We start from the raw sequence: 15268 nt of genomic DNA, 5'->3' as shown, positions 1-15268 counted from the left end.
ATAACTACAACAGATTTGTGAAGTAAATAATCAATGAAGCAGCTATGACTTAATTAATTGTATACCACCATGATAGTGGTGTTGAATAGTGGCAATTTACAAACAAACAAACAAACAAATTGTGCCTGGGAAGCACCAGCCAGCCTCTATTTCCAGCCATTATTGTTGTGTAAAGAGCAAACTTTGTAAACAACTGAACTGTTCTCTTTCAAATAGCAAATTTACACTTAGCTATATTTAGAGTTCCATTAGTCACAGCAGTCTAGGAAGCCACTTTTAGCACTTACACTCAAAAGACATGTGAAACTATTACCCTTTAGTTTGTTTAATTGGTCACAGATGCAGGATGGCTAAGAATTAGCTACTGCATAAGACAAGAAGAGTAATTAGAACCTTTCACTCTTCCACCTTCTCATCAATTTACTTCTTCCTACTTTGCTTGCTCTCTGAGGTTGTATAGTTGTTTCAGAATAGCCATGGGAGCAAAGGACTTGTTTGTTTAGTTAATGGCTACGGGTTGTTCTTCTCAGAGTAGATCCATTGAAATTAAAAGGCATGACTAACATGAATACATTACTTTAGATGAGTCTACTCTGAATAGGACTAGCCTTGGATCCAGAGCTTTCTATTTTTTTTCTCTCTTCTGTACTTCATTGCTAAAGGGATGTGGGTGGCGCTGTGGGTTAAACCACAGAGCCTAGGACTTGCCGATCAGAAGGTCGGCAGTTCGAATCCGCACGACGGGGTGAGCGCCCATTGCTCAGTCCCAGCTCCTGCCCACCTAGCAGTTCGAAAGCACGTCAAAATGCAAGTAGATAAATAGGTACCGCTCCAGCAGGAAGGTAAACGGCGTTTCCGTGTGCTGCTCTGGTTCGCCAAAAGCGGCTTAGTCATGCTGGCCACATGACCCGGAAGCTGTACGCCGGCTCCCTCGGCCAATAAAGCGAGATGAGTGCCGCAACCCCAGACTCGGCCACGACTGGACCTAATGGTCAGGGGTCCCTTTACCTACTTCATTGCAGGAAGTAGAGAACTGGAGTCTTCTGCAGGGTTTCGTACAGATCAGAGGGGAAGGCAGAGTAGAAATAGGATAATGAAAGACCCTTGTAGTTCTCTACCTTACCATAAAGACTAGAGAGACTGTTGGTTAGAAGGTACTTCTGCTCTGAAAGCATTAGCCTGTTAAAAATTCTGAGGTTAATTTCCTGCCAACAAACCCTCTACATCAAGACACAAAGAAGGGAAGGGATGTTCAAACTCTTTCTTTACATTATATTTTATATCATTAAGCTCTTGAAACAAGGCCTTCTCGGTTGTTCCATAGCCTGCAGAGATTTGTTTTGTGATAACCAGGAGGAATGCCTTTTCTATTGTCACATGCACCCTGTGGATTGATTGCTCCTCAGAGATAAATTAAGTACCTAGTGCTTTTTTGTTTTTGGTGCCTGCTAAAAAGTTATTTTTGAGACTACAATTCCCATCATCCATGACCACTGGTCCTGCTAGCTAGGGATCATGGGAGTTGTAGGCCAAGAACATCTGGAGGGCTGAGGTTGAGGAAGCCTGTATTAGAGCTACTGAGTATGGTCAGAAATTTTGGTATGAATTTCAGTCTGGTGAAATTGTCAAAATAATTTCCTGTAAGGTTTCACTATTTACATTAGGCTTCTGAGAAAAGCCTTTGCAGCTTGCCGAAATTAACATGTTTTGCTAAAGACAGAGTCTTCCCCTATTTTGTGATACAGTTTCATGTTATCAGTTTTGGTTTAAACAGGTGCTTGCATTGTAGGTGGATGGAGCTATGCAATAAATATGGTGCCTTCTTTGTTTTGAATTGTCAGTAGAAATTTAATGAGATGCTCAGTGTATCTTCTTTGCATTTCTAAATTCATAAACTGTGAATAAAAATAAAGAGTGTTAAGGGGAAATAAGTCAGTGAACATGATTTTGAACCTACAAACAGATTTTTATAAAACTCCCCCTTACTCTTTGCTTGCCTGGAATGATTAGAGATACATCTCAGCCAAATGCTTAACAAATTGTAAGTGGTTGAACTTTAAGCACAATTGATAGACGTATTCTGTGCCAGAGGGTAGCGTGCCATGCTTCCTCACCAGGGCACCCGTCTGGGAACTGAATTCTGCTTCCTCAGATCTGAAAGTTCAAGTAAGAGTAGTGCCAAATCAAACATCAAATGGTTTCTCCAAAGTTTTTTCTTGCTTTTTTCCCTTTTCCTTTTTCCTTTTAACAAAACCACCTGCAGAGGTACTAACTGAACTATGTTCTCCATTTAAGTTCCATAGGGTGGAGTGGAGTTGCCAATATTTAGGGACACCAGGCAGATATCCAGGCCAGTAATGAGTGGCAAAACCCACTCCCGCCCTTAGGAAACAAGATATACATGTTTGGGATAATAATAATTTATTGGCTCATAAAATCTCTTGAATAATCAGGTCATGGACCAAGACTCTGAGAATAATTTTGTAGGCTTGAAACCAGAATGAAATACTGATGGAACAAATTTTCAGGATTTGGACCAGGATATGATTACAGTAGGTTACAAACTCAGTTGCTGACATTTAAAAAAGGAAGCAATAAGCATCATCACAGTTTAAGAACACTATCCAACTTGTCAAAAGCACTTAGTGGGTGTGGAGAAGAACCATTGAAGAAGGTGGCATGGGTTGTGGTTTAGGAAGAGTCCCAGGGGACTGGTAGAGAGGTTTGGAGGACTGCATTTGTCCCCTGGGCCTCAGGTTCCTTATCCCTGCTACAGTCTTTTGATACAACCAATACGCATGTGTAGCAGATGTCAGAGAGCAGGGCTGTAGGATACTGTGTTAAGTAATGGAAAGAAAAAGGAGAAACTGGCTGGACAAAATGACTGGTGGAGTGTGAGGGAAGAAAAGGAGGAAATGGGAAGGAAGGAGGCAAAATGAATGGACTGAGGGGGAGAAAAAGAAGCAATTTCCAGAGAAGGGTTAGATATCAATAGAAAACAACCACAACTGATGAGTCCAAATTCCACCTCCACCACTTTGTGACTGGCTGTGCCCCTACACCATCATTTTATGACTGGTGGGTGGGCCACAGTAATTCTGAACTAACTTTGGATACATTGCTAAACCATATTTTGAACTCATGCCAAGATCCAGCTAACATACATTCAAACAATCTGGAGTTTCTTTCACTGTCTCCTCCTTCCTCTCTCTTTAGAATAATTGATTGATTTCATAGTAAAATAGCATTGAGCTACTCCAACAAAATCTGTGGAGTGTCACATGTATCAGTCTCATGTAAGAAAAAAAATGAGTGAGAATACTGTCAAATAATTGAATACTGTGGTACCTCTGGATGCGAATGGGATCCGTTCCGGAGCCCCGTTCGCATCCTGAAGTGAACACAACCTGCATCTGCGTGGTCATGATTCGCCCTTCCGCACATGCGCGTGACGTCATTTTGAGCGTCTGCGCATGCGCGAGCAGCAAAACCAGGAAGTGACGCGGTCTGTTACTTCCAGGTCGCTGTGGAGCGCAACCCGAAAATGCTCAACCCGAAGCTACTTCAACCCGAGGTATGATTGTAATTAAATACATCACTAGGGATTCAACTATCTGTGGCATAGGCTCTCTCTAGTAAGCATGAGTGACCAGAGGTCTTACATTAATGTCACTTTGGATGCAGTGCTAAACCATAGTTTAAACTGGTGTTGAACAAGCCAAGATTCAGCTGACAGACATTCATTCAAACTGCAGTTTGTCTCACCAAATTCTGGTTTGCTGTCTCACCACCTCCTCTGTGACTAGCCAATACCCACCATGAATCCTTTTGCTTTGTTGGAGGACTGACAAGGTGTTACAATGCCACCAGTTCTTTTAATGCTGGCTAACTGCAAAAACAGGATGGAAAATCCTGATACTCTCCATCTCTGCTTGACACGCCCTTGAGCAAAAAAGCCCAAACATATCTGAAGCTTCTATCCCTTCCTTCTTTCACTCCCAAGCCGTGCAAGGAAAAATAACAGTGATGCAGCAGCAGATAGGGGAAGTAGAATCAGCAAGTAACTTCAGAAACAGCAGCAGCAACAACAACATCATTAAATTAATTAAAGTTTTCTTCAGGAAATGCTTCTCCAGCTCTGCACTCCAAACTACTTTTGACACGAAAACTGAGATGAGCACAAATGCAGGGCAGCCTTATACTACACTGTTGCCATGACTTTCACTTTGGCCAATATGCAAGTAATTGTGTGAAGTGAATCCAAGATGAAGGAAAAAATGCCTCATGTGTAAGTTTTTTAAATCTTAGATTACACCCTGAAACTGCACAATTGTCCAAGATCAGCCAAGAATCTGTTCCAACAGGAGGCCTGAAATAAACTCATAAAACCTTTTCATAAAGAAAACAGTCATCCAGACTGGATAAATAAACATCTGGAATAGTATGGAAAAGGCCAGCCTCCAAAGCTATATGAGGTTAAAAGAGGATCTACACAATAATGAATTGACAATCACTAGAACACTTGTATAGCCACCATAGTGGATGAAGGTCCAGGGACAGGATGCTGTGAAAGCTGTTGGATTATTTATGCATGTTTTGGGCAATTCCCCAAAGATGAGCATTTAATTACATCAAGTTTAAAAACTTAACATTGTGGGGGGAAACCTCCCCTCTAAAAATTCCTTTAACCACATCAGAGGCGGTGTGTTGTGGGCTGTATTTATTGTAACTTCCTCAGCATTGCTTGCTTTTTACAAGAAGCATGTCGTCATTTTTCAGATGCTGAAATCCAACAAATGGGAATTTAAAAATATGTCTTTTGAGCTTTTCCTTCCATGAAAATGAGGGATTCATTTACAATAATAACTTTATAAATAACAAATCTATACATTTTAAAGCCAAAGATAAGGATCATTGCAAGACTATCCACTGCATTTGTGTCTTTAATCTGATATGTCTTAACTTTTTATAAAACTGAAACTTGGGTAATAGATTTGTTCTGTGCTCAAGTAGTTATTGTGGGACCAGTTCTTCACAAAGTTCTCATACATAAACCATTGGTTTGAATGAGAGCCACACAAGAACTCTCTTTTACATCTTTCATTTTAATGGGACTTGAGCAGGACAACCTCCCAAGATTGAGTCATATATTTTTCGCATTGAATTTTTACCCAATGGCAGATTTTGGTGGCCCTAATTTCCCAAACACCCTGTTTTTCTTGATGCTAGATGCATCCTTCCCACCCACTGAGAATGTTTACCAGGGCTCGGCAAACTAAGGCCTGCGGGCCGGATCAGGCCCACCTGGGTTGTAAATCCGGCCTGCGCCGTGAAGATGGAACCCGCCGTGAAGCCAAGACTCCTGGCGATGCAGCTCTGCCACTCAATCACCGTGCCTTGTTTACCTCAGCGTGGCACAGGATCATCTCTGCCAATCAAACGCTGTGCCTGGTTTACCTCAGCGGTGTTTGATTGGCAGAGACGTCCCCGCACCGCACTTAGGTAAAGCAGGCGCGATGTCTGATTGGCAGAGCCGCTGCCACTCAGCCTCTTCCTCCCGTTGCAAGGAGGCAAGACAGCACCCACTGCCTGCTCTGGCTCCTCCCCAGCTCTAGAAGTTTGCTTTCCCTTCCCCGCCTGCTTCCACCTGCGCCACCAGGGGATGCCACATCTTGGCGCGTAGATGCACCCTGCCCTGTCGTTGGATGCACGGACACTAAGAGCCCTAAAGACGCACTTACTCGCAAGTAAGCCACAATCATTTCAAGGCCGTTTGTTCAGCGCCTGAAGAACTGCTGAGAATGAAATGTGCTACGGATCGTGCCCCTGGGAAGGTAAGCACAATGGTTGCCCCCCCTCGCCTCTTCTTCCAGCTCCCTCTCCCCCCCCCCCCCGTGCTGCTTCTCTGGCCTGCCACAAGGTCTGAGGGACAGTGGACCTGCCCGCAGTTAAAAATTTTGCCGACCCCTGATGTTCATGAATTGTAGACCCAGCTGGCCTGAAATGGAATTGTACATGAAATGGTTTGTTTGTAAGGCTCCTAAAGTTTTCTTGTTGCTGGACAAACATTTAAAAGCAGCACAGCCCTTCCTACATGCTTGCAGTCTAATACATGGACTACGTTTAAGGCATTTACTGTTATTGCAATGACCTAAGTGGAACAGCCATTGAAAGTTCTGGGAAAGAAAGACTTGAGTTGAGTTGCTGCTGAGCTTGCAGCCAAAGAAAAAAAGAGTTCTTTCTTGGAGATAGGAAGCAAATGAGACACTTCTGGTACCAAGGCTACACTCGGGAATTTTAACCATTGTGAATGGTGTTCTTGTTCTTGATGGGGTCACATTCCCTCTGAAGGAACAGATTTGCAGCCTGGGTATGCTCTTGGATCACCCTTGTCAGTGGCGGCGCAGGCTGCCTCCACAGCATAGAGCAGCTCAACTTGCTTAGTTTGTGCACCAGCTGTTGTCCGTACTTTGGCAATTTTTAGAAGGCTTGGTTGGACTCCCTATAAACAAACAAGGGTCATAATAACACCACTGGTATTATACTTGGTGTTTTAAAAAAAACCACTGTTCCTGGTGACAGGTACCTAACCATCTTATTTCGACACCTGGGAAATTTATAATTTTTTGCAGTTTGCAGGGGTATCTTACAGACGCCTACAGACCAGGACTGAATCTTAGAAAATGGAACATTTCCAGTATTGTTATCACTCCTTTCTGGAGTATGACAACAACCGTAACTGCACACTTCAACATTTAGCAGAGCAGGTTTTATGTTTTAGAATCACATTTATATAGTACTTAAACAAAGTGTGTGTAAGTGTGTGTTACCATTCAAAATAGCCCTCTGGGTATTTCTCTACTTAGTATAACTAGTACCGTATTTTTCGCTCTATAGGACACACTTTTCCCCCTCCAAAAATGAAGGGGAAATGTGTGTGCGTCCTATGGAGCGAATGCAGGCTTTCGCTGAAGCCTGGAGAGCGAGAGGGGTCGGTGCGGGTTCCCACTGGGCTCCAAAGGCTTGCGGATAGCAGCCTGCAAAGAAATTTCCCCCCCTTTATTTCCCCCCCTAAAAACTAGGTGCGCCCTATGGTCTGGTGCGCCCTATGAAGCGAAAAATACGGTAAATCCTGCCTGCAAAAAGAAAAAAGAAAGAAAGCACAAAAAGAACCCAGTTGCAATGCTATACATACTTGCCCTGAAAGTAAATGCGATTAAATACAGTGGGACTTACAGGGGGAGTGAATATGCAGATGTCTGTGTTGTAAGAGTGATATTCATTAATTCCCCCTTATGCTCTCACAATAAGAGCAATGCAAGGTAGTATGAGATAGCCACAGCTTCTTTCTTATCCTCTAAAGAAATGAAGAAATGAAAGGGATAAAAAAAGAAAGAAAGGGTAAATTAAATTACGAAAATAGTTCAAAAACAGAATCAAATGAAAATAGTTGGTTTATTATTATTATTATTATTATTATTATTATTATTATTATTACCTAAACTGTAGCCTTGAGGCAATTTACACTTAAGATAATTTAAAACAGTTAAAAACAAAGAAGCAGTCAATGTTTGAATAAAGAATTGGTTGTAGTTGCTGTTTCAAAAGTGTATAATCCTCTTCTTTGTGTGTAAAACTCTGCAAAGCTCTTCTCTTTGCATAAATTAGGTTATTGGTGAGTCCTAGATTAGTCATGCTTAACAAAATGCTGTGGGGGGAAAGGGGGAAATCAAAATTTCGTTCAGTTGCAGTAACAATGCCCTTGAACTTTGTGCTAAAGACAAAAAACAACATCTTCAGGGAACTTCATCTTAAAGGTAGCAGGAGGTTAATCTGTATTCCAGAGACAATCTATCTGTTGGCACCTTGTGCATTATATGTGTTTCTCTCTCTCTCTCTCTCTCTCTCTCTCTCTCTCTCTCTCTCTCGGGGGGCGGGGTGTCCACACCATTTCGGAAGTGGAACAGGTTGCATGTTTGTTTGGCCTTACAGAGTGAATGTTTGTTTCTCTCAAATAATGTGATCCACACTTGTCAACATATGAATATAGCTCACCAAAGACTTGGGGTAGTCTTAGCCAGTGATATCCTATTAATAGCTTTGCAGTGTTTGTGAGTTATACATGAAGACTGTGACAACTGAGAATTAATAGAATATGTTCAAGGGTCTGGTGAGAGAATCTGTAGTTGTTAAAGTTATTTAATGCTATTTGTAAGGAAAAGTGCATTTTCATGGATGTCTTCTCTGCAGACATGTGTGCATACCTCCTACTTTGGGGGTGGGCAGTGTTTTGATAATGTTGCACTCGACGCCAGAACTCTGGAACATGAGCTGGCTTATTACAATGCATTCTTTGTCTTTTGTGTTTCCCTTCTCTTTCCCTTCTCATCTTTCTCTGCCTGCACAGGACCCCACCTCTTGCTTCCCCATGGTTAACATAACTTTCATATGAGAGTGGCAGTTTACAGCTCCATACCCTCCAACATTTCTCTGATGAAAATAGGGACATTCCATTCCATAATGATAGTTTTACTATTTATACCCCACACATCTTACTGGGCTGCCCCAGCCACTCTGGGCAGTTTCCAACATATATGAAAACATAATAAAACATTAAACATTAAAAAAAAACCTTTCTTATACCGGATTACCTTCAGACAGCTCGGGGGTCAGATAACTCTATACCCTCTAACTCTATACCCTCTAACATTTCTCCAATGAAAATCGAGACATTCTAAGGAAAAGTGGGACATTCCAGGATCAAATTAGAAACCGAGGCAGCTTCTCTAAATCAGGGACATACCTGGAAAATAGGGAGACTTGGAAGGGTCTGCAGCTCACTTCTGGAGGGCTATAAACCAGGCTTTTAATCAAATGTGTAGAGATTTGTATCGGGAATGCACACATCAGAGGCTATCTAACTACAAACCTCAAGCTTCTTGTTTGTCAAACCACATACCACCTTCAGTCCCTCCAGAACAAGATCTGTTTTCATGTATACATATGCAGTTTTCCCTGATGCACAGTGATGCTTTTTTCTTTTTCTTTTTTATGTTTACTTCAGTTAGTAGCCCACACTTTCCCAAGAGCAATGACAAATAAATATAGAAGAGAAGGTCCTGTTCTGGAAAGAGGAATGGTAGGAAGAAAGAAGGGCAACTGGAAAAAAACAACCAGCAAGCCACTAAACAGCAGAGGATCAGTGGACAAAGGAGTGGAGATATGGCCTCCTGGCAATTCTCATTACAGCAGCTGCCACTTCCTTCATATCTCTTTGGCCTCTTTGTTTGAAATTTTGCTGTCAGGAATCACTTTTTGGGGAGTGGAGGCAGACTGGTTCAGGGCTCACTAGTTACCAGTCCTTACGCATTACAGTACAGTGGTACCTCGGGTAAAGTACTTAATTCGTTCCGGAGGTCCGTACTTAACCTGAAACTGTTCTTAACCTGAAGCACCACTTTAGCTAATGAGGCCTCCTGCTGCTGCCACGCCACTGGAGCACAATTTCTGTTCTCATCCTGAAGCAAAGTTCTTGACCTGAAGCACTTTTTCTGGGTTAGCGGAGGCTGTAACCTGAAGTGTATGTAACCTGAAGCGTATGTAACCTGAGGTACCACTGTATAAGCAAACAAAAAGAGCTGTTTTTCATTCATGTCTTACCTAGTGTTAATAGCTGCTTAAACATCTTCTCAGTAAAGATCTGTGTTTACCAAGTGTAAAAAATTCTGTTGGGCTTCACACTGCAAGGATTTAATACTTTAGTATGCACCCGTCATATCCAAAGAATGTAAGAGATGTCCAGGCTAAGCTAGATTTCCTGCTTTCAACCAATAACATTAAAAAAGTTTATCCCTTTGCTTTTGTTAAGCTATTTAATTCCTGACATGTCACCATTTCTCTTTTCTAGATTATCCTTAAGAATTGAGCCAGGAAACAGCTCTCCGCGACTGGTATCTTCAAAGGAAGATCTTGCAGGTATGATTAAATTTATTGGGAATGTTAAGAAGCCTACAACATAGCATTACTTAACTTTACAATTTCACAGTCTTTTTGCTATTGGTCAGGGCTGCACGCCATTTTCTATCCAAGGACCACCCTGGCGATTCCTTTTTGCATAGGCACCCTGATGTTTATGTGGTTGTGACACACACTTGGGCCTGTTTGTTTTCCTTTGACAGATGTCCTCAGATGTTGAAAAACTATTTCTAATGTATAGTGAAGGGTCAGATCCCACAGTGTTTATGGAGATGAGGTGAAATGACTGGAGTGTTTCATAGCATTCAGAGCTACTGTACTGGGAATGTGGTTTTCAGAAAGCCTTACTGCAAAAGTTTTATCTTAGATCAATAATGGTTGAGAAGACTGGTTATTGCATAAGACATAAAATCCATCGATCAATAGTCTGATTCCAATTTGAGAAGTGTGCTTTCTCTGTCACAATCAATATTCAAAATTTAGTGATCAGTGGCATTCACGTGTGAATGCTTGACAATGCCTGATAAATTTTGTGAATGCCTGAGCCTGAAAATAGATTTCTGTTTCTTCAGTTCTTGGATATTAACAAGTAAATGCTGACAATGATATTTACCTGAGAATTACTTATGAATTCCTTTTAGTGATGATACTTCCTACTGGAAGGACAAGCAGGGTCTACTGAAAGCTTTCTTCTCCTCTCTAGAAGGAGGAGGAGTCATCCTTCCCACCTGACCAGTTCTGGTAATGGTTGGGGCTGTGGATGGATGGTTAACCAGCACAGATTTGAGCTTTCAGAACATTGACATTTATCAGGGATTGTCAACATACAGTGATTGTTCGTATTCACTATTGTAATTCCATAATTTTGAATATTTACCAGCAACAATCTTGGGTAGTTGTGGTAGTTTTTGCATTTTGAATGTTCACTGCAGAATGCATACAAAATTGACAAAGCTGTCTTCATTCATTTTACAAATAATAATTAGGATTATAATATATCTGAAGCTTAAACATGTATCTTAGCAATTCAGCTGCCATTAAGAATAGACTTGCATACAAAAACCAAAGCAAAACTCCATTTGTGAATAGGAAAGTAGGTTGGAAAACGATTGGGAAACTAGATAGGTCATTTTGTGTGTTACGTTGGAAGAGACTTAGTATTATATTATTTATTCATTTATACACCGCTTATATGCCAAAATGGCTTCTAGATGGTTTACAACTATAAAACCAGTTAGAAAATCCATACATAATTAAAATATTCAATAACAATTCCATTAGGACATTAAAACATCCATAATTAACATGTACCCTAAAACAACCATTTAAAAAGCATGATAGTTAAAACAGTTGAACAGTTAAGACAGAAAGATCAGAAGTTGAGTTTATGGAACACTTTCCTAAACAGGTATGTCTTCAAGAGCTGGCAGAATGACAGTAATGATTGGTCTCTCGTATTTCTGTAGGGAGAGCATTCTACCATACTGTTGCCACCTGTTCAGAAACCATAATAATGGCTATACAATGTCATCAGTGGAGTTACATGCAATAAGCTGGAGTGCCTTGAGCAGAATAGAATAGCTTGAGAGAACACATAAAAGTGAAGTGAAACCAAGCCAACTCCATGCCGCTAAACACCACTGTGTAGCAGATATACAACACAGATAAATGTTTGTATATAGAATATATACAATAGAGGGAAGAACAGAAGCCGCCACCAAAATATATAGCAAATACGAAACAATAGGCAGATGTGTTGGAATCTCTATAATATAAACTTTGCATTTTTTATATTAAGGTGGCTTTAAAAAAAAAAACACCCACTCATACATAGGTTTCTATGCTTGCCTTCAGCAATGGGTTTTTAGTACTAGTTTCATCTTTCGGCTTGTTGTCATAGCAGCAGCAGTGTGTGTCTTCAAGGTGCCTGGGGCAGGCGGGCACATCAGGGGGTATGGAGGGTGATGTGAGGAGGATGCAGCGGGGCAGGCATACAACCTTAAAAACAGTCTGATTGGGCTGATTGGAAGGGCACAATTCTGTTGTGTCCTCCTGACGCCCTGCCAGCCCCACACTGCTTTGTGAGGCGGAGATGAGGGTCAGACTTGCAAAGCGGTGCAGGGCTGGCAAGGGCGACGTGAGGAGTAAAATGCACCCTCAAAAAACCTGTGCCTGTGGCGACAGCCCCCCCTCACCCTATCCATGCTACACCCCTGTGTCATAGAATACATATACCATATTTTTCCGCCTATAAGATGCCCCCATGTATAAGACACCTCCTATTTTGGGGGACTCAGATTTAAGAAAATCAGGGGAGATGGCCCAGAGTATAAGATGCCCCCTAATTTTTGACATTGTTTTTTAGGGGGGGAACCTTGTCTAATACACGGAAAAATACAGTAGTTCAGCTTGAGTAGTTTTAAAGAAGTAGAACAAACTTCTGAACCACACAGAGAGCAGAGTAGCTAGAAGCATAGGTTGTCAGAACATGTAAAAGTTTTTCATTCATATATATATATATATATATATATATATATATATATATATATAGTAAATTGGTAAGAGTTTTAATCCAGTTTCTCTCTCTCTCTCTCTCTCTCGCTCTCTCTCTCTCCCCTATCTCTTTCTCACATGCACACAAACATGTACGATAAAATAGAACTGTTTCTAAATCTGTGGGCTTGGCCAGAACAGTTTGGCACAGGGGCAAGATTAGCTAGCCAAGCCCACCTCACCAGCCCCCATCTCCACATGGAGACTGCCAGAGACCAGTTCTCCTGGGTGGCATTGATTCAGAGCCTCGTTGTTAGGTTTATTTCCACTGTGCATCCCACTGGTTTGGACAGGAGATGATTTTTAAAAACCCAAACTGCTGTTGTATAAAGGAACATAGCCATGGGGTAGAAGTGAATACTCTGTAACTACCATAGTTTGATGTGCTTGAGGTTGATTATATACATTTACCTTTTTATCAGCCCCTACCAACAAATCAGAAAGCAAGGCAATCTCCCATGACATGCCTCCTTCAGGGTTTATAACTATTTAAATTCTTCTTTCTTTGAGAGCTGTCTAAGTGGTTCTTGCATGAAAAAATCAGCGTTGTTAAATTGATTTAGCGTGCAGTATAAATGTTGCCATGCTGATGTGTTCATACTGTTGTATCTTTCTCAGTAGACTTAATACTGGCAATGAGTTTAGCTAACTTTCACTTGTGCTGAGGCATTGTGTTATAGGACACACCTCTTATGCCTGATATGTTAGGGCATGCTCTTCTTAAGTATTTTGCTCCTGCAGTTAAGCTGATAGTATCCCATCCTATCAATATTTCCATAGTTTGTTTGAATTATACAGTATCTGTCTTCTGGGTCTATGCAGCTGAACAAACATGCACTTCCATAGGGCATGCAATAGATAAATGCCATTGGCAGACTTGAAGTAAAATTACTTCCAGTACATAGCATAGAAAATGCAATGGAAGATACCACTAGATTCTTCAAATACAGTCATACACTGGGTTACAAACACTTCAGGTTGCATTTTTTTGGGTTACGGACCCGCCGAAACCTGGAAGTACCGGAACGTGTTACTTCCGTGTTCCGGCAGTCGCGCATGCGCAGAAGCGCTAAATTGTGCTTTGCGCATGCACAGAAGCGCCGAATCGCAACCCGTGCGTGCGCAGAAACACCGCTGCGGGTTGCGAATGTGCATCCCGCACAGATCACGTTCGCAACCCAAGCGTCCACTGTACATTCCTTAGGATAATTCTGCAATATTCCCACCACAGTACATCAAAGGGAGATACAGGAAAAACATCTTATGAGTAAGGCTCCACAGATTACATCTTTGTGTAAACCAGAGAGCTGTAATCTAGTTCAGAATGACTGGTCACTTTTCACAAGAATGTTCCCTGTCTCAAATGACAGTAAATCCTGCATTTTCAAGAACCATTTTTATGTGTGTGAGTGTTATATAGTGGCTATGAATCATCGAGCCTTAGCCACGAACTCATCTGATAGGCAAAGTACAGCTTCTCAGCCTCATTCCCATCCCCTCTTCTCCGCAGTTTTGGAAATGCTGACCTACCCGATAAGATTGCTGTAATGATTACTAGCAACATTTGTGAAGTGCTAGGCACAGTAAAAAAATTCCTCAAAAATCCACATTATGACTAGAGGCCAAAATCTTGCAGTTTTGGGGATAGATAGTGATGCTATCAAAGAAAGTTACCAAACTACCTTAATATGTGGCGCCAATAGTTACCTCCCACTGCTGACATCTAGATTAAATAGTGTGATTTCTAGTCAGTGACACAGGTCCTATCAATTTAAAAATCAAATACCGACTAGTTATTCTGCAACTTTACTGCTAGCTTCAGGGTCTTGGTTTGTACAAAGTCCTCTTCCTAAACTACACCTTTGAAGATTGCCCATCCTATGGAAGTGAAGCATTGCAAAGATAATTCTATAGATACAATTGCCTTTTATTCATTGTTTGCTCTCTAAAAATATCATGACTATTTTTACTGAAATTGCTTAATTCCATTCATGACAGAGTTCACAATATATACATATTGACTTTCCCCCCTCTGAAACAAGTATCTGTGAGATTTTCCTGACATCTAGAATTCTAGAATCTAGAATTCATAATGAGCAGAGGGTTGAAATAATAGATTTCTGAATTGTTGCTGACTTCATTTTCAGTGTTTGCTCATGAGCTTCCATATGCATTCTTAAGTATGTGTAAATGATACCCAGCTCCCTGTAATTGCCAGTTGACTGAAGTGTCCAAATTAACTGTGCTGTATCCTGTTTCTGTGATATGCATGGACAAGAGGAATGTGGTATGCACAACGTTCCTAATTCCCTAATTCAGAAGTTCGTTTTGGAACACGAGAGGTAGTATAAATATGTCTTCAAACCAGACTAAACAAATCAGGACATGCAAACTGATATACCAGCTATTATCCTGAAGGCAGTTTCTGTTCTAAACTGTCATTGATGTGCCAGCTTTGTGTTCTGCCATATTGACAGAAATAAGTATAACTGCTTTGGAAGTACCCATGTAAGATATGGAGAAGGATTTCACTTGATGTTTAGAGGGGCTTTTGTATAAGTTTGTCTTGTATCTCAGTGGGAACTATTTGAACATATTCCTTTGTAAGACGAAATCATTGAATTTACAAAATGTGTCTGCTTCTGATTGCCACATTTTCCTTTGCCTTTTTCATACAATCCATTGCTGCTTTTGGATCATCATAATGTTACAAAAGTTGGGTGCCTCCCCCTCTTTCTGC

General features: G+C 41.1%; 1 protein-coding gene across 9 annotated transcripts in view; it reads left to right on the top strand.

The window, feature by feature from the left end:
• The window catches only part of RALGPS1 (Ral GEF with PH domain and SH3 binding motif 1), a 224098-nt gene that overhangs the window by 170283 nt on the left and 38547 nt on the right, over positions 1 to 15268 (top strand). For all 9 annotated transcript variants that reach the window (XM_081180286.1, XM_081180288.1, XM_081180284.1 and 6 more), the window contains exon 12: positions 9908 to 9975. In XM_081180286.1, coding sequence (XP_081036412.1) covers positions 9908 to 9975 — 68 coding nt within the window. The remainder of the gene's footprint in view (positions 1 to 9907; positions 9976 to 15268) is intronic.

The sequence above is a fragment of the Podarcis bocagei genome (genome assembly GCF_964188305.1).
Source record: "Podarcis bocagei genome assembly, chromosome: Z".
NCBI classification, from domain to species: Eukaryota; Metazoa; Chordata; class Lepidosauria; order Squamata; family Lacertidae; genus Podarcis; species Podarcis bocagei.
This window is presented reverse-complemented; position numbering and strand designations above follow the sequence as displayed.